The sequence below is a fragment of the Hippopotamus amphibius genome, chromosome 13 (assembly GCF_030028045.1).
Source record: "Hippopotamus amphibius kiboko isolate mHipAmp2 chromosome 13, mHipAmp2.hap2, whole genome shotgun sequence".
Lineage (NCBI taxonomy): Eukaryota > Metazoa > Chordata > Mammalia > Artiodactyla > Hippopotamidae > Hippopotamus > Hippopotamus amphibius.
Genome location: NC_080198.1, coordinates 7,050,857 through 7,076,009, shown reverse-complemented (window position 1 = coordinate 7,076,009; position 25,153 = coordinate 7,050,857). Strand labels below are relative to the sequence as shown.

Here is a 25,153-nt window from a genome sequence, read left to right as displayed (position 1 = left end):
TGATCTTACCCTGATTGCTGACATCTCAAGATTTCTTCCTTTATTTCAAGAAATACCATAAATTTTCAGACAATTACTATATGGTAGTTTTAAAAGAAATGGTGGAGTTAAATAACAGACTACCATTACTCTAAGTGAGGAGATATCATTTGTGTAAAGGGTCATTTTCCTCTTATGGAGAGTTCCTGGTCTTTTTGATAAGTCATAACCATAAACCTTGTTCACACAGGTGCGACACATGATAGCAGATGGGATGATTCACCTCTGTATCTATGCTGTGTCTGCCATCACCAAGGATGCCGAGGTCACCATAGCATTTGATTATGAGTACAGTAACTGGTAAGATCTGCACAACCTTTCCTAACATGAATGGCCTTGTCTTACATATTCAGTCTGCTTTTGTGCCTTGCCATTTCCTTCTCTTTTTTTCTTTCTTTTTTTTTTTTTTTAACACCTAATCTTTTCATGAGTGATTCATTTTCTGTCTAGAAATTGTGGAGGGAAAGACAGACTGAGGGTGTTTTTTTAAGAGACACAGGTACATAGTGTGATACTTCTTACCCCTCTGACCAAGGGTGTTTTGTCCTGTGCCTCTGTGTAGCAAGAATAACAAAAAGGGTATGTATGAAACACTCATAGAAATCGCACTATCTATTGTTATGCACACAGCACTTGTACCAGGGATCATATAGAATGAGAATTTAAAGATTCGCCCCATCCACTCAAATCATGTGATCTAGCTATATATGGCAATGCAGAAAAACAGATGGCAAGTCATAGGTGATTATGTGATGGGTTTTGTAAAATGGATGCTTTTTCTCCCTTGGTCCTTTCAGGCAAAAAGGGGTTATGTGGCAAAATGATGTTTGGCGCAGGTACAAGAAGAAGAGGTATTAATAATAAGTAGGGAATCAGTAGGTAAAAGTGAGGACATGGTAAAGGTAGACACAAGATAAGTATAGCCACTGCAGACTCTGTCACTGATTCACTGCCCACTGAATAGCATAAAGACAGTTGGGAGAGTTGAATTTGGTGGGGACATCCTTTCCTTTCCACTGCCCATATGTATGGGAAGATTTGGGGTTATATAGAGAAACACAGAATATTAAAAGTATTTATAGGACTCTTTTAATGACTCTATTTAACTTGTTCAAAGATAATACCAGAGGAAATTACGATACTGATATTTCAAGGGTACTGAGACAGGTACTTTTGGTTGTTTCTTTGGAGCAGTAATTATAAAGTGGACTGCGCATGTCACAAGGGGAACCGGAATTGCCCTATACAAAAAAGGAATCCCAGTGCTACAGAACCACCACTCCCACCTCCTCCAAGCCTACCCACCATCGGAGCAGAGACAAGACGTAGAAAAGCACGACGGAAAGAGCTAGAGATGGAGCAGCAGAATGAGGCTCCAGAAGAGGATAACAACCAGCAACCGGAACAAATTCCTGAGAAAGTAACCGTATCCAGTGACCATGAGGTAATCCCCCCTGCTCAGAGGATAGTGCTGTGGTGTTGATCCTCTTCAGATGAAGCGGATCCCAGGTTGCCACGTGTTGTTTTATGTGGGGAATCTATATTAATGCTTAATACCCTTCATATCAGGGTGGGTGTGCTTTCATTCATTCTCTTGTTATTATTTTTTACAACGTCAAGAACATCCTTGCAGGTATTTATCAGGTTTCAGTCCCATGAATGGAATTTATCATCTGTGTTTACGACGTGGCCCCACATGCTTAACACTATAAAGCACTAGAAATTGTTTCTAGAGAGTTTTAAGCTACCAGGAAAAAAACAGGGATTGATTTTTCATAGAGCTTAAGAGTACAGTTGAATATTGCTTCTGTCTTAAAGGAAGTAGACAATCCAGAAGAAAAAGTAGAAGAGAAAGAAGAGGTTACAGATGATCAGGAGAACCCAGCTCATAGCAGGAGGGTGAGTGCCTTCTAACGTCTTTTTGTTCCTGCTGATTCCTATTACCTATAGCATGTGAACCCCTTCTCTTCTGAATTTATATCATCTCATTTCTTCAGTAAGTTATTATACCATCACCTCTAGGTCACAGTGTGGGCTTTTTCTATGAAGTAGACTTTATTATGATTTTTTTACACAGACACAGGTAGTTCTCTATTCTCTAGTGACTGTTTTTTGATCATGGTTTTAAGAGATTTCTTACTAACAATCTGGTTTAAAAAAAACTGTTGAAACACTATCTTTGGGCTACTTACTGTAACTTAGTTTGTGTGGATTTTGACATTTAAAAAACAAAACCTTCAGTCATATGGATTCAAAAATTCTACTTTATGGCTGAAATCAGTCATGTTTATTTCTGTCCTTAAGAAGCTGTTCAAGAAAACCTAGTTGATTTTTTTTTAACTCTGAAAATACAGAGAAAAATTGATTTTGATGGCTATTTTTCTTTTGTATTAAAAAAGTTTCAAAATAGCTGGCTCTGTTTGAAAAGCTCGGGTTTGACCTTGCCTTCCTTTTACAGCTCTTTGCAACATTTAAAATGAAACATTTTTAGTTTTTATCTTATATTCTCCAAGATATCTTACTGGTAATTTCTATAAATGTCTATCAATTTCCATTAATAATACTTCTGAAAAGCTGTTCCCTTCTCCTGGTTGAGGCTTCCTTCTATGCTAGTGTTATTTCTTTCTAGACTCGGGAAGATAGGAAGGTTGAAGCCATCATGCATGCTTTTGAAAACTTAGAGAAAAGAAAGAAGCGGCGGGATCAGCCCTTGGAACAAAGCAACTCTGACATAGAGATTACTACCACCACCTCAGAGAGTCCTGTGGAAGAGGAGACAAAAACTGAAGCTCCTGAATCTGAAATTAGCAACCCTGCTTCAAACATTGCCATCCCAAGCAACCCACAGAGTGTTGGAGTGAACACCCGGAGGTCTTCCCAGGCAGGGGTAAGATGAAAAGGCTCCAGGCCTTAGATATTCTTTCTTTTGTTAATATCAATTACCTGTCTTTTGGAATGGTTAGAATCAGTATTTTCAGCTTTGCCTTATTTTGTAATAAGACTATTTTCAGTCAGCTGATTCTTGGGATTCAAGGAGACAGAATTTGAATGACTAGATACTCTCAAACTAGAATGGAACTTTCTACAATTTCTGCCATATATTGTTGGTGGTGAGTTCATAAAAATCATATGGTTTCTCTTTGGCCGTTTGTGTAGCACAGTCATGTACCTGACCTTTCATAGGATTTTCAAAATTAATCTTTTCCTTTTCCTATCTTAGCCATGAATTCTAATCCTTAAGCTAAAACCTCAGTATCTGGGGGAAAAACAAAGCAAGAATTACCCTCCCTGCTAAGAACCTAAAATTAGATGGCTTCTTTCAGCTGACTTTTGACATATTTTTATAAACACTTATTAGAAAAAGAAATAACTAACCAAGACATCTTCCTGTAGCCTTTTTAGCTGATATAAATGTATAAATTTTGTAAGGATTACATTTGAAATTAATGGTTTTAAATGCTCACCTTTTTCACCAGTAAACATTCAGAATGCTTAAAGTGAATAGCAAACTGGATAGAATGTTTGCTAATAAGAAATTTCTGGTAAGCAGTTAACTTTTCTGTTGTTATAGGATATTGCTGCAGAAAAACCAGCCTCCAAACCACCTCCAGCAAAGCCTTCTAGGCCCCGACCGAAGAGTCGAATTTCTCGGTACCGGACCAGTTCAGCCCAAAGACTAAAGCGTCAAAAGCAGGCCATTGCACAGCAGGCAGAGTTATCACAAGCTGCCTTGGAAGAGGGGGGAAATAACAGCTCAGTAACTCCTACTGAAGCTGGAAATGTAGACAGTTCAGGAGAAAACAGGCAATTAACGGGGTCTGACCCAACTGTGGTATCAGTTACTGGATCCCATGTCAACCGTGCTGCATCTAAATACCCCAAAACCAAAAAGGTAAGTTAAAAGCACATCTTCATAAGTGTTGTCTGGCAAAAGCTGTGGCTTAGTAAAGTGAAAGCACCTGTAATCCCCCGGGGGGGGAAATACATATAATCTAAGAATTATTAGATTGAAAGTTTTAGATAAAATGCTTAGATGCATAGGGGCTGAGGTGATCCTGCTACCTTAGTTTTGTTCCATAATTTTTAGGCAGGGCTTAAATTATTGATAGCTGAAATCATTCCTCCCATAGTGGTCATGGAGAGGATGAAAGAAGATATAGTGATACGCTTGTGCTCTGCATGTGCGATTCATACTCTCTGCAGCTGCTATGTCTACCTCTGTCCTAGTTTCTAGATGAGGTTTGTCTTTGTGAGCTACACTGCTGCCTCTGGCTTTTACATCTGCAGCATCAACTGACGGTCTCTTTTTTAACTTAGTATCTAGTTACAGAATGGTTGAATGACAAAGCAGAGAAGCAAGAGTGCCCTGTTGAGTGCCCTTTACGTATCACCACGGACCCAACTGTACTGGCAACGACCCTGAACATGTTACCCGGTCTTATCCATTCCCCGTTAATTTGCACCACCCCCAAACACTACATTCGCTTTGGCTCACCCTTTATCCCTGAGAGGCGTCGAAGGCCGCTTCTGCCTGATGGCACATTCAGCTCCTGTAAAAAGGTATGTCTGTGTTTATGTAGTTTTTTTCCCTTTGAACCTAAGATGCCTGTAATGGCGACATATCTAACACGTTCTCTAGGTAGCTACACTCTGCCCATATGAGTTTATAATGAGTTAGTTGTTCAACCACAAATATTGATGCATCAAGTCAGTGAGACTAAGGTGGGATGTATACTGCATTTTTGGTGCTCTGTTTGTGGGTATTCACTGTTGTCTTTTCTGAGAGCCCTTGAGCTTACTGAGTTGAGAGCACATAGCCGTTGGTGACTGGGTAGGGAGGGGTGTTTCGTGTGTGCTCTTGTGATACTGGTTAATGTGTCCATTTGTGATTATTGTGTGAGATTGGGCCCCAGGCACTCTTAGAGAACTGTTGCACAAGTTAAAGAGTGATCAGATTGTGTTTTGGATTAATTCAGTCGCTATTATCATTTGATTGAGAGTAGAGGAAAAATCCTGTTACAATTGGCATAATTCCTGTTCCTTGATCAAATGACAAGTTGGACTGTTTATTCCCTAGTGATTATGGAACCTACTATAAAATTTTCTCTCTCTCTCTCTCTGCCTCTCTCTCACTCTTCTCTAGTTATATATTGTTTTTGGATCCAGTGACAGTAGTATTTGATGGTGGTTTGTTTTTAGAATGCTCTTCCTTAATTCCCAGAAATCCTGCATATTTTTCAAAAGTGTCTCTCAAGAATAGATCACTCCCTCAGACCTGTAATGTCGTTTTCGTGTTTCTAGAAGTATAGGACACCCTTTCATTTGGTCTTCCTTTGAGGTAGAGTCTGTTCCCTGGAACACCCTTTTCTCTTATCCTCAGATCTGGATTCAGGCTGCCTTCCTCAGTGTCTGCCATTGCCCTCCTCCACTGGCATCACGTACATGAGGATGCTGCATATAGATTATTTGATGTGATGAAGTCTCCAACTCCAGGCAGGTCTTCCCTGACTCCTCCAAACTTAAAGCTTTTCTCTTTTCCCAAAGAGCAGATACTGTTTCTTGGGGGGAGGGGGCATAAAAGATGAGCCAAAGTGGTGTGGGATATGGAGGGGAGGAGGGCAACAGGGATCTGCACACAAAGAAAGGGTGCTACCACTGAATGAGCAGCATTCACTGAAGAAAGTCTTTTCCTAATCCTACCTAAGTGTTTGAGTCACTTAGTGGTTTATTTAGGGGAAATTCCCAAGTAGAACAACTCATAAAGAAAAATTTGACCATGAAATCTTTGCCAAAATAGTTTGTGGATAATGGAGTAATATAACTTTCAGGTGTCAGAAATGAAAACAGTGACAGCTTTCTTAAGACTAGAAATTTGCCTAAGTGATACAGGAAGATTGGGTCTCTGGGGATCCTTTATTATACCAAGTTACTTATCCTGAATCTTAGAAATTATCTGAGAAGGGGGACAAAAGTGTTTGCCATTTAGTGACCATTGTGATTAACCTTACTCTGTAATAATTGGAGAGGTGCATTAACTCTGGTATGGCATGCAGAACTAATCTTCCTATTCTGTTCAGCCCAGTCCCTTGTTAAGAGCAACAGCTCCAAATCTCTAACTGCATTTTCAGAGTAGTACTGAACAATTAGAGAAGCTGTAAATAAGCTCTTTAGTTTGGAGGAACAAGTCAAGAGAGGGCTTAATATCTATATGAAATAAACTTTTCCCTTTTGTTCTGTCTTTGGCTGGACATAGTACTAGACTCCCTAGGATGTTAACTGTTGAAGCATCTTATCAAGTCAGATAATAGAATTTCTTATTTTGATCCTTTAAGAAGGGTAAACAATTATTAATACAGAGTAATAGTGAAGTCTGAACTGCAAATAGTACGGACTAGCTTCTTGAAATGCCGCCTTGATCATATGATCTTTCTATTCCCATCTTGCTTTTTTCCAGGTAGCAGAGTTCTGTGAAAATCAAAAACACGTGTAGAAATATGACTTCAAATCTGATAGAAAATCTGTTTCTTAGAGCTGTTTTTACCTGGGAATGGTTTAGGATTTATATCTGTATCTCATCTTTGTGTCTCCAATGGCAGCAGTTAGAAATCCCATTTAACTCATGTCCATGTTACATTCTCCACATGTATCTGACCACCCTTAGTCTTGTTTCATACAGGCTCTGCTCAGGCACTTTTATCTATTTGTGTCATATCAGTCTTTCGGAAGAGTTCAGGCTGTGTGTGCTGACTTATGTAGTAAGTTATCTTACTTAAATTGGGTCTTTTAAAATTAGGTTGAAATCACAGATTTAATATTGCTGTTGATGTATCAGGATTATATTACAAAATAAGAATGTAACTTTTTATGGGACAAAATTAATGAAATTGGGTCTTATATAGAAACTGAACTCAGCTTTACCCTAGGTGGGGATGGAGAAGATTTTTTTAGATTGGTTAAAAAGTGCTCATATAGTGCAGGACCTGAGAAGATTTCCATGATAAAACAAAATTGTAATAAATTTCTAAAAATCCCTCAGAGGAAAGTATAAGTTAAACAGATAGATGAGAACAACTGTCCTCCATGGGATTAGTTAGAACAGTCTGTATGCCTAATAGGCTTACCCTTCATATCTGATTAAAGGAGGTAAAGGCTTCATAAGTTTAAAACAGTATAAAGTGGCATGCGTTTATTTGCACCAAGATTCTTAGAGTATTTGGCAGAATGTTTTATGATGTCTCTGTAGTTTCTAAAAGAAATCCATTCACAGTTCTTAACTAGCATGTTATGGTATGTCTTTTGTTGGATTTTACTTCACTTGTTATTTTAGAAGGGAAGCATTTATGAGTGGCTAACAAGCCTTTCAGTAGTATCCCACTTTGTTCTCTCTAAATCTCTAAACTTAACTTTGTAGGCATAGTATGTATAGGGCATTCGGTCTCCTGTTCAAACTGAAAATGAAACACTTTGCTTTGCGTTGATTTTTCATCGTGTGCACTGGAAGGATATTAACCTATATATCTCTGTACATAGCACTTAAATTCAGTTGAACTAGTCCTCAGTGAACATATGTGCCCAGTACTGTGCTATAAGCTTTCTTCACATGCACTGTCTCACTTAGCATTCATGATAACCCTGTGAGGTTGGGATTATTGCTTCAATTTACAGATCCAAAAGCTTTGGTTCAGAAGTGTTCAGTAACTTGCCCAGAGTTAGGCATCTAGTAAGGGGCATCGCCAAGTTTCAACCCAGGTCTTTGGACTCTAGAACCCAAATTAATTCCTTTCTCTTTCCCCATCGTAATGAGAGTCTTTAAGACATTTCTGAGACACATCTCTGAGCTTCCTAAAATCTCTTCAATACAGAGTTTCAGAGAAAGGAGCAATATTCTTTTGACCTTAATAACTATAGCTAGAACTTGGGGAGAGGGGTTGTCTAAAGTTAACTTATTATCCATGGGGGTGATTGGAACTTGTTAGATACAAATAACTGTTGCTGTTCCTTCTTTATGGGCCCTAAATTACTGTGTTAGATATACAGTAGGACCGGGGAAATGGGTTTGATCATGTTGCTGTGTTTGACCTTAAGGTAACCAAAGCAGCATCTTATTCCTTAGAATGCCCCTATTCTGGTTTTACTTTCCCTTTTTGTAGTCTTCAGTTCCTGAGTATAAGTTCTTTTATGGGTGAATCTATTTGACACTGGAAATATAAGAAATTAACTTCTTTTGGAGGAAAGCACAGTGACCCCAAATGAGTCCTGTCATCTGCTCTAAGAAAAACTTGTACTAAATTATCTATAACAAAGGATTTTCTCTCATTTCGGCCTCCTGGCCTAATTTTCCCCGTCTGCATAATGAATGCTTTGGCCAAGGTGACCTCTGAGGTCTCTTCTATGTAAGGAGCTATGGTTCTGACAGTTTTCATCTTTACATCAATATTCTGTATGTAGGAGAGTTAGTTCATTCTTGGTCTTGTTTTGGGTTTTCAGAGACCTGATCAAATCCTAAAATGTTGATGTGATTCAATTGACGTTGAGGTCTCTTTCTTACTTACTTACTTTTTACCTCCTCATGTTCATAATTATCTTTTTGCTTTCATTTGGCAGACTCCAGTGCCATTTACACGATATAAACATTTTCTTGGTTTCCTCACATTATTTCCTAAGTTTCTAAGAGGGTAAATCTATTAGAATTGCTCTCTTCAGTAAAGAGAATACTTACGTACCTGTGATATTGGTTCTCTAAAGGTATACAGTTATAATCACCTTTGCTCTTCCTATTTGGGATAGGGTCTGACTTAGAAATTGATGTTTATCAAAATTCGATCTGTCTTATGTCAGGGCAGGAGAACCACAGAGTGGTGAGCAACCTACAACTGTGTATCTTAAGAGAACACAATTACAGGTAAGAAATTTTCTCTCTTCCAAAGGATGCATAATCTTATTATACTAATCTATGAAGGCTTACTTTCTGACCAAAATTTGTTTCCATCATTTTAGATTCCAGTATACACTACAAAAAATGTGACTGATTAGAGAGCTTCTTTTTACTTTTTCTCCCTTTATGATTTCTGCAGAAGGTCATTTATTCTGGTGATGATTTGCATTATTTGTGCATAATTTAACCAGCTACTTAACGAGGAGGGAAAACTCACAGGATATTTTGAGAGTAGACTTTTTGAAAGTGTTTCGGTACTTGTAGTGAAGAACTGCTTATTCTCACCCAGAGTTTTCCTGTGAATCTTTTCTATTACTTCTTCAGATATCCCCAGCACAGGGCAGACAGCTTTTAAGAGATCTTTTATCTTCCTTCTCTGCACTTATTTTATGTGCTAGTTTTATCCTATATTGTCAGAGTTTCTCTTAAATAAATGCTAGATTTCTTCCTTATCCTTTCCCATTTATTCCATTCTAAGCAATATGAAAAGTTAAATAATCATTTTTGTTTTGCTGGTTTGGACTTTTTTATGGGACTTCATTATGTATAATCCAGATTTTCTCAGTTATGCCCCATAGAAGGAATTGATGGGGCAATATCCTAAAATGCTGAAATACAAGACAAAAAATACTTGACTGTGGACCTGAATGAATGTGTTGTATTGCCTCTCTCACGAGTTGATATGTAATGACCTGGTTAATGCATTTAAAATAGGTGACCTAAATAGTTTTAAATGATTATTGATAAGTCCCTTGTTCTTTTCCCATCATAGCGCTGGATAAAGCAAGCCTTGGAAGAAGGGATGACCCAAACATCATCTATACCCCAAGAGACTAGAACTCAGCACCTATACCAAAGTAATGAGAATAGTAATTCTTCTAGTATCTGCAAAGACAATGCAGGTATGCGTGTCAAACTTTTCTGGATGTATAAGCAATAATTATTTTGGTCCTACATTAAAAATTTCACAGTACTTTAAAAAGTCTGATACAAAAAAAAAAAGAAATAGCATTGTTCTCTAAATAGTTACTTTACATCTGTCTTTACAGAGGAAGAGAGAGATCTCAAGTCAGGGATCAGTATTCCCAGGACGACAAAGAAGGAACTAGACAGTGTACAGATAACAGCAGAAATGGTTAAAAAAAAGGTTAGATACATTTAAAGTAGTAAGTTTAGGAAATCTATATCCATATTTGTAAGAGGGGAAATAAACAAGAAAGATATGGGGTACTATTCAGGGAAGAATGGAAATTGTAGGTTATCACGCTGGGTGGGACTTGGCTGAGGGGCAGGGGATGAGTGAAGTGAACGAAAAAGTATTAAAAATTGGTTGTTTTCAAAAGGGCTTGCACAATTAGTGTAAATTTTTTTAGAAAACATGGCCTTGAAGCCAATTTAAAGTCCTCATGAGTTTTTAAACTGATGAAAAACAGATGAAAAATCATTTGGTTCATTGGTTTTCCAGTGATTTTTGCAGGGATTTTAATTGAATTGCAATTGAAAGCACTGGTGCATGAACTTGATACCAACTTAACTTATTTTGGGATAGTCTTATTACCAGTTTCTCTTGGCCAGTATTAACTTTAATTGAAAAGTTCTGTGTGATTTTTATTAGTTTATCTCTAAATCAATTTTGTGAACATTATTCAATCAAAACAAAATACCAAAATAAATAAGATGCTAAAAGTCATGCAAGGCTATACCTAACATAATAATATTTCAGATTTTCATAAAAACCACTTCTTTGTTTCTATTCATTGCCTGAATAAATATAAACTTGAACTAAATGAAGTTTGTAGTAGTAATATCTGCTTAAATTAAAACTTTGTATATTGTATGTGGGAAAAAAAGGCTACTAAAAATAGGTTTTTTTCAAATTATTGACTTAGTTTATTTTTCTCTCCCCAGATTGGATTATAATTTATAAATAATTGCATGGGCAACCTCAGGATAATAAAAATCCCAGGGTATTTAAATATACGCAGTGTATTGTACATCGATTGTATCTCAATAAAAGTTCAAAAAAAAAAAAATCCCAGTGTAGAACATCTGGAAGATAAATGATACCATTTATTTAAAATATCTTATTCTCTTCACCAAACATTAGGGAGATTTAATCAAACCAGGTTAATAGAAAGAAATGCTGGTAACAGATTTCCATCAGTATTACCAATTTATTGGCAGCTTTTACACACAGTGAGAGTATAACTTCACTGAAATCGTCTATCTAGTATACACACACCTATGTGTATGGTCTGTGTGTTGCGTGTGTATGTATTTGAGGTTGGGAAAGGGAGGCTGTGTTAGCAATTCATGTCCTGACTGGCAAAGACTCATAGAGAAAGTACCTTTGTTGTTATGTGCCCTGATTGGAATGGAATTAGGTCTGCTAGTCACCAACCTTTATTGAACTTCTCTTGTCTCTAGCAGTGAGAAACATTCAGAGGACACACCTTGCCCTTAAGGAACAACATAAACAGGAAAATATTTAATTAAAACCAAGCAGTACTCAAATAAGTGACTTGGTATATTGCTACAAGTTAGTATAAATCCTGAGGAATTATTGTTATTTGTTGCTTTTGTTTCTTTTTCTTTTTTTGTTTTTTTCTTAAAAAGATCAAGAAAGGGAGACAGATTGGTATATTAGAAAGAATCCAACAGACCTGAATTTGAAGACCATCTCTACCCTTTACTAACTATATGATGTTGGGCAAGTGATAAAATATCTCTAAGCCTCATCTGTGAATGGGTATAGTAATATCTGCTTTGCAGAGCTAATTTGAGATTAAATTAATGTACGTAAAGTGCAGTATCAGAACTGTAATAGGAATTATTACTGTCGTTATTCTACACAGATTTCTTGCCGAGCATTTATGGAACATTTACAGAAAGTAGTCATATACTAGGATACATTAAAGATTCTAAGTTCCTAAAAGCAAAAGTTGTATAGAAATAAACAGTATTACTCTTCAGGCAGAGGAGGACATAATGTTCATTATTTGTAAATAATGTGGATGTATACCTAGGAGAGCCTAAATAATCATTTGAAAAAATTAACAGGAGTTCAGTAAAACTGCTGGATATGCAAAACAATAGCATTTATGTACCAAGAAAATGAAAGAAGAAAAAAAATTTTAATTGCCGAACTTGACTAAGAAACTGCCTAGGAATAATGGTGGGGCCATGTAGAACAAGCTGTTACGGAGAAAAATTTTTTTATGTCTTGCGGAAATGAAGGGAACTCCCATACTCCTTAATGGAAAGAAGAAATATAATGAGTCAGTTTCTTTCCTGGCTTCATGGAGTTTCCATCGAACTAGTCTGGGGATTTGATTAAATGATCTTGGATGTTTATCATAAAAAATAAACATGAAAATAAAAAAAAATTGAAAAAGTAATGACGAAGAAGTACTTTACCTAGAAGTATAAAACTAGCTTCTAATACAAAGCTGGAAGCTAGTAATTTAGTACAGGTGCAATCATGGATGTATATATCAAACAGAATAGCCAGAAACAGGCCTTATATAAGTGAAAGATTGGATAAATTATTTATAATTTTTACTCAGATGGGGGATTGGAAAGAATTAGATCTTTGCCAAAGCAAATTCTGTATACATTCAATGTTGTTGTTTTTTTTAATTAAATAAACAGTGTTTCTTTGTCTTTAGTTCTCTGAATTAATAGAGGACAAAAATATTGGGAGAAAGGATTTGCAATAAAAATGACAGGGAAGTAATATCCCTACTAGCAATTTGGTAAGATTTATCATATGCATTTTTTTTTAATATATTTATTTATTTATTTATTGGCTGCATTGGGTCTTCGTTGCTGCACACGGGCTTTCTCTAGTTGCTGCAAGCGGGGGCTACTCTTCATTGTGGTGTGGAGGCTCCTCATTGTAGTGGCTTCTCTTATTGTGGAGCACGGGCCCTAGGCGCATGGGCTTCAACAGTTGTGGCAGATGGGCTCAGTAGTTGTGGCTCACGGGCTCTAGAGTGCAGGCTCAATAGTTGTGGCGCACGGGCTTAGTTGCTCCGTGGCATGTGGAATCTTCTCAGGACAGGGCTTGAACCCATGTCCCCTGCATTGGCAGGCGACTCTTTACCACTGCGCCACCTAGGAAGTCCATGCATTTTTTAAATTAATATTTCTTAACTTAGTACTTTTTGTTTTAGGTACTTGTTCTATAGAAATAGGTGTGGATGAAAATATTTCTGCAAAGTGTTAGTCTTGGAATTGTTAATAATTGCAAATAAATACAGGATAAAAACAGTCTGGGTTTCAGTGAATAAAGAAATGGTAGGATTTGTGGTTTATCTTCTATTGCACATACTTTTGATGGAATACTATACAATAGCATTAAAATTTTTGTTCTTCACTTATTTTATTAACTTAACCTCCAGAAAACAGCACATACTACTTTTGAATTAGATTTCAGTGATCTGAATCTTGAAACTGTAAAAATATTAAAAGAATAGTGTATTATGACCAAAAAAAGTTTTTCTGTGGAATGTAAAGGAGTTTCAGTATTTGAAATTCATATAATTAATTTATTAGCAACATACTGAATGACTTTTTATTTTACATCTATCTGAAAATAATTGCCAGTTAAGCTTCATGGTGAAAACTAGTTAGATTAAACCTTTAAGTGGGTTATCAACTTATCCCAGTATTACCTTTCTTAACATCTAGAATTGTTATCCAAACTGATTACCAAAAATAATAATAGTAATAATCTATGAGATTAAAATTTTGGTAAAGAGGATGTATATGTTGTCATCGTATACAAATAATATGCCTCTCTACCTGGGAAAGCCAAGAGAATTAACTGAAAAACTGGTAGAGATCAGTAGGGTAGCTAGGTACAAAAAAATATAAACATTTTCTTACATGTTAGCAGTAATATTTAGGTAATATACAGGGAGAAATACATCCAGTTCATAGTAGTAACAGAAAATAGAGAACACCGGAGAGTAAACCTCATTAGAAATGTGGCAAATCTGTAATGAAGAGGAATATAAGGAATTCCTTGGTTGCCCAGTGGTTAGAACTCAGTGCTGTCACTGCCCAGGATCAATACCTGGTCAGGGAACTAAGATCCCACAAGCTTCGTGACGCAGTCAAAATAATATAATAATGATGATGATGATGATGCTGATGCTGATGAAGAGGAATGTAAATTCAGGCTTGAGTAGCAAAAAGATAACACCACGGTGCTCAGTGAGAGTTCTCTACAAATTATTCATGAATTTAATACAACCACAATTAGCCTTGGGAAGGGGGTAATATCAGCATAGTTGACAAATGATTTCCACAGTTCATTGACGTGAACAAGTATGCTAGAATGGGCAGAATATTTTGCAGAGCTAGAGTAGAATGACTGGAATTGCCCAACAATTTCACTAAAAAGTATACAGAATAACTTTCAGAACTAAAGTCAGTATCTAATAGGATAAATGTCATATTTCAAATCAATGGAGAAATATGATATAATTACAAAAGAATTTGGAAGAATATGCTAGCCATTTGGCATGTGAAAAGGATGGAACATACTACTACCTAAAGTACAGTATGTTCTGGGTTAAATTCAAAAATTAAATATAGAGGACTTACTAGGTGGCACAGTGGTGGAGAATCTGCCTGCCAATGCAGGGGACACGGGTTCGAGCCCTGCTCTGGGAAGATTCCACATGCCACGGAGCAACTAAGCCCGTGCGCCACAACTATTGAGCCTGTGCTCTAGAGCCTGTGAGCCACAACTACTGAGCCCATGTGCCGCAACTACTGAAGCCCACGCGCCTAGAGCCCGTGTTCCGCCACAAGAGAAGCCACTACAATGAGGAGCCTGAGCACCGCAGTGAAGAGTAGCCCCCGCTCATAGCAACTAGAGAAAGCCCATGTGCAGCAACGAAGACCCAATGCAGCCAATAAATAAATAAATAAATTTATTAAAAAAAAATTAAATATAGAGATAAAGGGAAAATAAGTCAGTATTTTTATAGTCTTGGGGTAGGGTGACAAAGACATGACATCAGAGCCTGAAAATAAAGAAAATGGTTGATATATTTGACTAAATAAAAATATGAAACATTGTATAGCCAAAAAAGATTATTAATAAAATTGTAACATTTTTTATCATTGTAATGGAAGGATTTTTACTATGTCTTTCTAAGTGAAAATAGTAATTTATTGTCCAGTGTGATTTAGACAAGGATGAGTAAGGCCATGTCAAGAAAGAATTCTAGATGAAAATACACCAGGATATCAGCAGTGCATTAATTTGTGGATATGATTTCAAGAAAAGTATATGTTTCCATATGGGGGTGTTTGTTTATATAATCTTGGGAATTTTTTGAGTAAAGGTAGAAAACCATAAAAGGCAGATGGATTTAGCCACATGAAATTTGATAGCTGTGTGATGGCAAAAAGAAGAAAAATGAAACATGAAAAAAACAATTTTGTCAGTATAGTGCTATTCATAGAAAAAAGTAGGCAGATTACTACTGGCCTATAAACTTCTTAAGGGCAAGTGTCAGGTCTCTTTTGTTGACTATATCATAAGTACTCAGTAAATATATTTTAAATGAATGGCCTGTAAGTTGATTTGGGGGTGGGAGAGTTCATCTGGACTTTATAGCTTTTCTACAATGAACTTTATTATTTACATAATTGCCTTTGTAGTTACAGTGTTGGACCTAGCAGTATAGCAGTCTTTTAAAAGATTCACTGTTTAAGACTCTTGAAATATATAAACCTAAATATAAGTCATGAATCACGTTTGTTTGTTTATACCTAGGCACTTTTCAAAAGGAGAAAAGAAAAGAAAGAAAAATTAGTATCTGGAACAAAAGGAAAATACAAATAAATATACTTATACTCCAGGAAAATTTTTTTAAGTTTTTATATATCCAAAAGGAAAAAACATGTATCTCCAGTATTTTTGCTTTTATTTCGTCTCTCTCTCTTTCAGCCTCTACTGCTCTAGTTGAGTGTCTCATAACTCTTTCAATTTACTCCATTAACTCCCAGTAGTTTCCCAGTGTCCATTCTCATCCTAACCATTGCTACCAGGGGAATCTTCCTGAAACATAGCTCTGATACTGTCCCAAAACTTTTCCTCAAAGCCTTGGGATAAGTGTCACTCCTTCCACCAAGCCTTGGGGGTATAATTTTTTTTTCCCTTTTTCCTTGGGAGTATAATTTAACCTAATGATTAAGAATGTAGATGGGGCCCAGATTACCTAGTCTTTATATATATATATCAAATTCCTTATCTTTAAAATGGGGATGATAATAATAGTACTGGGTTTGTAGAGTTATTCAGATTAAATCTGATAATTCTCATAAGGCACATAGTATAGTGCCTTATATGTAATAAGCACTTAAAAGCATAATTTTTGTTTAATTGACACATAGAATTATGATAACCTCTGTTGAGGTTTTTAAACTTAAATATGTTTTATATATGTTTTCTTTTTCTTACACATTTTTAAACCCCTTTAAAATAGAATATATGGTAACCATTTTCCCCCACATACCTAGTTCAGTGATTTCCATATAGTAGATATTAAGTAAATGAATAACTTTGAACTGTAAATGAATAAAAATAAATTTTTCCTTTGAGAAAGTGAGATAGGTGCATTGACCTAAGTGGTCACTAAAATTTATAGCATATTAACTTACTTTCTAAGTGAAACTAAGGAGTATACAGTAGAAAGTAGGATAGTCCAATCAGAAAAAGAGTATGAGCCTAGTTTTTGAAAATGATTGGGAGAAGTTTTTGTAGAAATGATTTCACACTTTGAAGCACTCTAAAACTAAGGGCTCGATAAGGATCAGGTAATCATATATAACTCTTTCCTGCTAAAACCGAATGTTATATATAAAGAGCTGCTAAAGAATGGCAAAAATACATAAAAGCTTGAAACTGAGCTGGTGACATGGCAATTATTAGAGGGTGATTTTAACAGACCTATATAGATTTGAGATTTTCAGAAATTCAGTGTGGAAAAATAAATTTATATTTTCCAGTACAAGAGATTAAATTAGCTCCAGGGATCAGTTATTAAAAGGGTCAGATTCATCTGGTGATTTTCTGGAGGTAGAGAGTTTTGAGAATTACTTTTAAGTGTGACAGTTAAAGAGTCTTTGGGCTTTTGGTTTGATTGCAGGAGATAACAATGGGGTGAGGCAAGAGTGGAATTATAAGCCATTGTGGGCTAGAGATTAATAATGGCTTCACTACTGGAGCATCCCTTTAGGCTATAATTTCAAACCTCTCATCCAAGCTTTGTGTTTCACAGACTTGTTGAGTCCATTAAAGAAATGGAAGTCTCGCTATCTGATGGAGCAGAATGTCACCAAGTTACTGCGGCCTCTTTCTCCAGTCACACCACCCCTTCCCAATCCAGGCTCAAAGAGCCCCCAGCTGACCACACCTGGCCCATCTCACCCAGAAGAGGAGTGTCGAAATGGTTACAGCCTCATGTTCTCACCAGTCACATCTCTTACTACTGCTAGTCGCTGCAATACTCCTCTGCAATTTGAGGTGATTTGGATTTGATTGTTGGGAGTGCTGAATATGAAAATCATCACTTGCACCTCCTCATCTCAAATATAATATCACTCCAAATGTTTCTTTACCATGTTCTTTGCCCATCTTAGCAAGAGAATGGGAAACCTCAGGGTCATTGTGACCTATTACCTGGTAGCCTCTCATCTTGGCAGTCTTCCCAAAATAAGAATAGTGCTCCCACGGTTGACACTCATCTATCTTTTGCATGCAACTCATCAACCTCCATAACTTTAGGTGGTAATGCTAGATCTTTATCTTCATCTTTACTGTATACCTTGGTTAAAATAGGCCTCTAGCTACCTAGTAACCATAAATGACACCAGCCTGAGAGCTCAGATTATACTGATTGGTTGTACCTCCGTTTCTAGGCCTTCAAATCAGTGAAGTGTCTTTGTTATTTTGCATTCTTATTGTGGCCTCTTTAAGTAGAGAGAGATATAGAAAGCATTGAGATATGGTTTATGGCAAATTAGGGTTTTTTTCATTTCTAGGTTAACTTTCCCTTCTTGTCATAATGTGTTAGGAATGAGAAGTAGAAAGAGGCTAGCAACATGCATTTATAAGATCCAGATTTATTATACTCACTCTCTGGTCAGCAGTTTCAAAACGTTAATTCTGAATTGCTTTAGTATTCAAGTTTGAGTGGCAACAGCTTTACTGAATAGAATCCATGTGCGTGCATTTAAAAAAAACTCATCTATCGCATGTTGCATTGATTTATAATTAAACAGACACTGTCTGTTCCTTCTCAGAAAAAAATTGTTCTGATGACTAAACACACTCAGCTCTGGCCCTAGCTTGCACTTCTCCAGATGTGTTCTTTGGTAAAGGTAAATGTTCTAATCAGTGCCTTCCTACCTATTCACTTTTTAGAATTATTCAGAGCATGGGTATTAAAAAGACCTGAACCTTTAAATGGCTAGCTCAGAAGTAACTAGCAACCTTGAAAGTAAGAGGCAGCTATTCTGTACCTAAACTAGACCATATTAACTTACTTTTGGAGCAAACCTTTTTGAGAAGGGGGGAAGAAACCTCCTGGTTACATTTAATTTCTAGGGAAGTTACCCTTTACCAAATTCCCTGTGGCATTCTTTTTAGCCAGATAGCAAAACAGCTGAAGTGAGCCTTACTAACTTAACTCGGATCTACTTGCTATTGACTTTTCATTTAGCAGCTTAAGTTTGATGGTAAAATTCCATGAGAGGAGATTCTCCCTGGGGGGCAGTAGATTATAGGGACAGAATTTTATACTTTATTGTAATTAAAATTTTATTATAATTAAAGGTGAAATGAGAAGGTGAGTTGCCTTCTAGAATAGCCAGGTTTAGCACTCAGTGTATTTCCTGCTCCTTGCAGCATTTTGGATAACTATGACATGCTGTACAAAAATGTAAGGTGTTTTTATTTTTTATTTTTTTAGATCAAAGATCATTTTAGTGATGCGTAATCTAAGCATAATGTGAGAATGCCAGGAGGAAAAGAAAATATTATATTAAATAACCCATCCCTTCAAAAAGTTCAGTGCCTGTTTTCACTATTTTAGTCTCATGATCTAACTAAGAAAATCTGGCCTTTTCCATCAATTCAAAAAAAACAGATTTCATCATCTTGACCATCTTTATCACCATTCTAATTGCCATAGTCTTTCCTGTATTCTAGTATGGGGAGGTGGGGAGCCTTATTTCCATCCAAGAGTATGATACAGAGAAATATCAGAAAGGTATCACAAGTAAAAGATAAGCTTGGTTGGGGGAAGAATATTTTTGAAAGGAAAAATAAAGAACGTTCCAGGAGAAAAGTGAGAAATGCTAAGGGAATAAGGTGAAAAAACATGTAGTGGAAGAGAAACAAGATCATGAGGAGAGAGGGAAACATTAAAAAAGAGTGAAAGCAGCATTGGGAGGGAAAGGTTAATGAATCCCTCCTTTCCACGAGAATAACCCTTCCCTTGTCTTCCTGCCATGAGAGCCATACTCCACTATCCATCTCACACATACTACTACCCCACCAAATAAAGTTAACAGCCAGTACCCCTGCTCTGCTGAAGTAGCCTCATTTTCCCTGCCACCAGATAGGTCAGCCACCCAGGCCACAGCTCTCCAGAGCCTACAATATTAGAAACCCTCCGCTTACCTTACCCCTGAATCCTTGTCACAGCTACCACCATCATTCTCTGCTTTTTACCCTTCATATTTTCCCATCTGAATTCACTGCCCAGTTCCTGTTTGATACGGGAGTGCTGCCTCAGGCAAAAGCCGCCCTAGGGTAGCCCTGTTTAGTACCAGAGACTGGAAGTGTACACACCTGCCTTTTTTTTCCCCCTTTTTCCCTCTATTCCTCAAAGTACAGTGGATTTTAATATCAGAGAACAACCTTAGTGGGGGTGGTTAGATCCAGTTGGATTATGTTAAGAACCATCTATCCTATGACCTAGAGAATCCATCAGTCATAACTCCTACAACTGTCATTCAAGAGGAACTGGCCATCTCCCTAGTCCTGTCAGCCCCTAGCACGCTAAGCAGTTTCCCTGGGTAGTGGTGGCAGGCCTGAGTCACACAAGAGAATTAGGAAACCTGACTTTCAGGAGATGTTGTGGGGTGAAGAGAAAAGGTGTCCCTAAGCAAGAGGAATGAGTGGTAGGGCACCCATCAATAACAAATACTATAGGTTGCTAAAATCTCGTCTAACATAGAAAGACATATACTGTAATAGTGTAAAATCTCACCAATTTAATTCTTGGTATCTGCTTGAGATGTTTACTTACAGCATGAAACATAACTAGTTTATCCTTAAATGCTTTCAAAAACACCAGGAAGCATTTTAACAAGTCATTCTGTCCATTGAGATGAATTCTGCATTTAAACATTTCCCTTGTGCATTCTTATCCCTCTCCCTGCCCCACCCCCACCCCCCCAAAATTTGTTGCTAACCATCTATGCTTGCTTTTGCTTTATTTTTTGTTTGTTTTGTTTTGCTTCTTTGAGTAGATGAATAACAAGATGCTTTTCCCTCCTCTAGAACATATCCTCCCCTGAGAGTTCCCCTGCGAATAGGCCCGAGTCCCTGTCACCCGAGGTAGTTATCACACCATCTCAATCACACTTGGAGGCTGAGAGTGAGTGTGCATGAGTGTGCTCCTGCGCGTGTGGGGAGGGATGGGGGATCTGAGTGAATGGGGTGATGGGCTGGAGAGTGGCCGATTGGTCACTGTCAGTTGAATGAATCTTACCGTGTATGACTGTGGTTACTCAGAATTCTCAATGTAGATGGAGGAAAATGAATTAGTTGTGTGTGTGTGGTGGGGTTTGTTTTTGTCGTTTTTTGTGGGGGAGGAGGGAGGGTGTGGCTGAAGAGTTCTTTTAAAGAAGAATAGAATCTAGAAGTCAAGTTTAAAGGATCTGAAGATGTGGTGGGAACCTTGTTAAGAAGGCCTAACGACGTGTGTTTGTTAAATAAGGAAGGTTAAATCAACAGGTGGTAGGAGCTGTCTTTTGATATTTATTTTCTTAGGCTGATAAAGGAGCAGCCTATATTGAAAAAGTTAAGCAGTGATTTATGCCTTATTCCAGAGTTAATCTGACAGCTCTATTTAACTGGGTGTTTTGAGCTTTGGTTGATAGATTAAGCAGCTTCTTTAGAAAGGGAGCGTCATGCCTCTCAGCAGCTTAAGTCAGCCCATGGCTTCTGTGACTCGGCTCCATTCTGCAGTGGTTGGGAAATGGTTGCTGTACAAATGGTATCGCTTAGAATATTAAATCCTACGGCTATGGAGAATGTTAGATTCAGATTTTAGTGCTAGAGTTTCTTAATGTTAAAAAGTTTGGACAAATGTAGTATTAACTCCATGAATCCACATGAAGCCTTTTCCTCTTGAAGAGAAAGTTGTAGTCTCTCATAAGCTTTCAGAAATTAAATTGTTAACCCCACGCCCTTCCAATAAAAAGTTAGTATTAAACTCAGTGAGCAGTGACCAAATTCTGAATCAGTAGGATTTTATAGATCAACGTGAGACTGAAGAAGATTGTAATCTAGCATACTAGAGGTTTTCTGGGTGTTTTTTACTCTATACTCTATTTTGTAAGGAATGTAAAGAAAGCTCTCCTCAGTTGCTAAAGATTCTAACATAGCATAATTTGGAGGCTGACATGGTGTATTATCTGGGTTTCTGGTACTATTCTTTCTAGAGAGTTAGCTATAGTTGACATAGTGGCAGAAAATCTTGATGTTAGGAAGTAATGACGACCAAGTAGAGGGGTTTATTTTTGGTACATTTCAGCATTTCATATGCTCTGCAGTGATGAGCATTAGTGGTCTTGTGGTATGCTGACATACATTAGAGGATGCAAAAAGAATTGAGTGGCCAGGAAGTTTTATGAGAAACACACATACTTAATAGTGAAAGTGAGTGAAGAACTGGTTGGTTGATGTCTTTAATACCATTCTCCTTCCCTGAACCAGTAACTTAAATACTTGACTTTCCGTCTACTTTCTACTTTCTTTCACCTTTTTCCCTCCTCCCACCTTCCATCAATATTAGTATAGAAGTTAATAACACCAGAAGCCAGTTGTCTTAAGACACCATTCTCACCTCTGTGGCTCCATGGGGCTCAGGTAAATCCCTAATTATACTGCCAGTCCCTGAATGTAGTGCAAGATGACTCAGCAAACCTGATGAAAGGCTAAGCAGGCAAAAAAGTCACATTTGGCCAATTATCTAATTCTGACTTTCCCAGTATTCTCATCCGGAAAGACTTTAAAGCAATTTGGGGAAGGCCAGGATTCTATGGTAATCTGGCATGTATACACTGGTGCTACATGGGACCTTTACAGATGTTTATCGCTTTCTCTCTTCTACTTTCGTCCCTCTGACCTATTCTTATTCACCTCTACCCCCTCACTTCCCTTCTTTTCTGCCCTTTGACTTTTTCCTTTCTCCCCTACCCCATGTCTCCATTGATTTTTATTCTTTCAGCTTTGTCACCGAAAAGACCTGGACTTGACAAAAGTAGGCTACCTTGACTCCAACACTAACAGCTGTGCTGACAGACCTTCCCTGATCAACTCAGGTCATTCTGACCTGGCTCCTCATCCCTCTGTTGGGCCCACCTCTGAGACTGGCTTTACAAGCAGGAGTGGAGATGGACATCAGACCCTTGTGAGAAACTCGGACCAGACATTTCGGACAGAGTTTAATTTGATGTATGCCTACTCCCCATTGAACGCTATGCCTCGAGCAGATGGATTGTATCGAGGGTCTCCCCTAGTAGGGGATAGGAAGCCTTTACATTTGGATGGGGGCTATTGTTCCCCTGCAGAAGGGTTTCCCAGCAGATACGAACATGGTTTTATGAAAGACATCTCTCGTGGATCCATGTCACCTGGTGGCGAAAGGGCTTGTGAAGGAGTCCCATCTGCCCCCCAGAACCCACCACAGAGGAAAAAGGTAAGTGTTTCACATTTTATAGGCCCTTTTGAAGAACATTAACTGAATAATTCAGCAGATATTTACTGAGTTACCACTGTGTTTTCAGCACTGTTTTCAGTGTGAGGAAAATGAAGATAAAGTAAGACATGGTCTCTTGGCATGTCTAGTGAAAGACAGTTTTAATATAATTTGATGATTGTCGTAAATATTAAGCAAATTTAAATGCCTACCATGTATGTGTCATGCACTTGGCTAGGCAATTCAAAAGATAAAGCAGTGAAAAAGAATAATGCTACTTACATGTTTTATGTAGCACTTTTCATGTTCCAAGCACTGTTAAGCTCTTTGTATGCATTTAACATTGCAATAATCTGTAAGATGGGTAATTTCCCATTTTGCAGATGATGAAACTAAGGCAAGTTGAATAACTTGCCCATGGTCACACAGCTAGTATATGGAATAGCCAGGACACTCCCCAGGTCTGTCTGATTCCAGATTGCATGCTCTTATTGCCACCATGCTATATCGCCTCCAAGATTCCGCCCTAATGGAGCTTACAGCAAGTGAGACTGAGCTTAGCAGATAATTATATTAATGATAAGAAAGGAGTTGTTCAGATGTGATGAGAACAACTTAGCAGGGGAAACCTGGCCAAGTCAAATATGTGGAGGGTACTTGAGAACAGACAGGGTACATAGCCAGGTTTGAGAGGTGGTAGAGTGAAAGGTGACAGGTCACTGATTTGGCTGATCTCAAACAGTAAGTAGGAATCAATCAGCCAGCAAATTGAGGGGGTGAAGATGTTACAGAAGAAATTACTGATACTCCATTGAGTGGACAGCAGGGATGTGATGTGGTTGCAGTTGAATGTGCTATGGTGGCAGGTGAAAAGTGAGGAAAGTCAGGAGGAGAATACAGAGATGGGCAGGGCCAAGTCTCAGAGATCTGGTTTGGGGCTTGACTTGTAGGTAATGCCTGTACTAGAAATTACAAAGTCAAAAGGTGCTTTTTATGTCAGTGGTTTTCAACTGGGGGCACTGGGAAATGCATGGGAGTATTGTCACAGCAACTTACATTTACTGGTCAGAGCTAAAGATGGTTAACGTTCTCTGTGTGTGACAGTCTCACATAATTGCAAAATATCTGTGGTACTCTCTTCAGATGTAGCCTAGTGGCTTTTTATCTTTGCATTACAATGAAATACATTACCAAAATTTATTTTTAATAACGCCTTTCCATGATTGTGTATAGAAAATGCATACACAAAATTGTCTTACTTTGTGTTTTTGTTATATTTTACATTTGAACAGAAAAGTGAGAGCTGTAAGTGGATAACAGGAGGAAACACTGGCAGATAATTTGTAATAAAATAGCATCAGAGGGGACTTCCCTGACGGTCCAGTGGTTTGAACACCGCACTTCCACTACAGGGGGCGTGGGTTCTGTCCCTAGCTAGGGAACTAAGATCCTGCATACCATGAGGTGATGCCAAAAAAAAAAAAATAGCATTGGGTTTAGAATACTGTCGCATGATCAGCATTGACTAGCAGGAACAAAAATGGAAACAGTCTTCAGATTTCTGGTTTCATTTATTATGTGCAAAAGTGATTGAAATTATGATCTGTTATTTCAGAAATATTGTTGACTACCTGCTATCAGCCAGCTTCTGCACTGCATGTTAAAGATAAAAAGCCAAATAAACTTGGTCTTTGCCCTTGTAGAACATAACAGTTTCCAGATATACAAGACATTGTAATAGGTCGACAGGTCACAGTGTACTAAAACAGCAAAGAGGAGGTGTACTAGGCAGGGCAGGGAAAAGCGGTTCTGTTGTGGCAGTCAGGAAAGAATAAGGCAGAGGAATGGCAGGTTGGGGAGAAGTTTCCAAGTTTAGGTTTTCTAGAACTGGCTTACTAGAATATAAACAGGAAATCATTTCCTTTCTCCTTTTACACTAGTTTCTCTATGTGTAAAATAGAAATAGTAATAAATCCCTAGGTATATCTTGAAAAATTGAGCCCATTTAAAAACTCTGAAGCTTTTGCTTTTGGTTTGTGTATGTGTTTCCTTCTTTCTTTCTTTCTTTCTTTTTTTTTTAAACAACTGACTAGGAATTTCTGGGGAGTGAGGAAGAGGTATCAGAATCATCTAGGAGACTTTTTCAAACTACACAAACTTC

At 37.6% G+C, this 25,153-nt stretch overlaps 1 protein-coding gene across 18 annotated transcripts in view; it reads left to right on the top strand.

The window, feature by feature from the left end:
• Positions 1-25,153, top strand: part of SETD5 (SET domain containing 5) — a 75,762-nt gene that overhangs the window by 47,016 nt on the left and 3,593 nt on the right. For 13 of the 18 annotated variants that reach the window (XM_057705310.1, XM_057705305.1, XM_057705299.1 and 10 more), the window contains 10 exons: positions 230-339; positions 1,234-1,483; positions 1,858-1,938; positions 2,669-2,926; positions 3,611-3,931; positions 4,357-4,599; positions 9,747-9,876; positions 17,278-17,522; positions 20,568-20,624; positions 22,522-22,992. In XM_057705310.1, coding sequence (XP_057561293.1) covers positions 230-339; positions 1,234-1,483; positions 1,858-1,938; positions 2,669-2,926; positions 3,611-3,931; positions 4,357-4,599; positions 9,747-9,876; positions 17,278-17,522; positions 20,568-20,624; positions 22,522-22,992 — 2,166 coding nt within the window. The remainder of the gene's footprint in view (positions 1-229; positions 340-1,233; positions 1,484-1,857; positions 1,939-2,668; positions 2,927-3,610; positions 3,932-4,356; positions 4,600-9,746; positions 9,877-17,277; positions 17,523-20,567; positions 20,625-22,521; positions 22,993-25,153) is intronic. The other 5 variants (XM_057705309.1, XM_057705307.1, XM_057705308.1 and 2 more) reach the window with 1 other exon arrangement.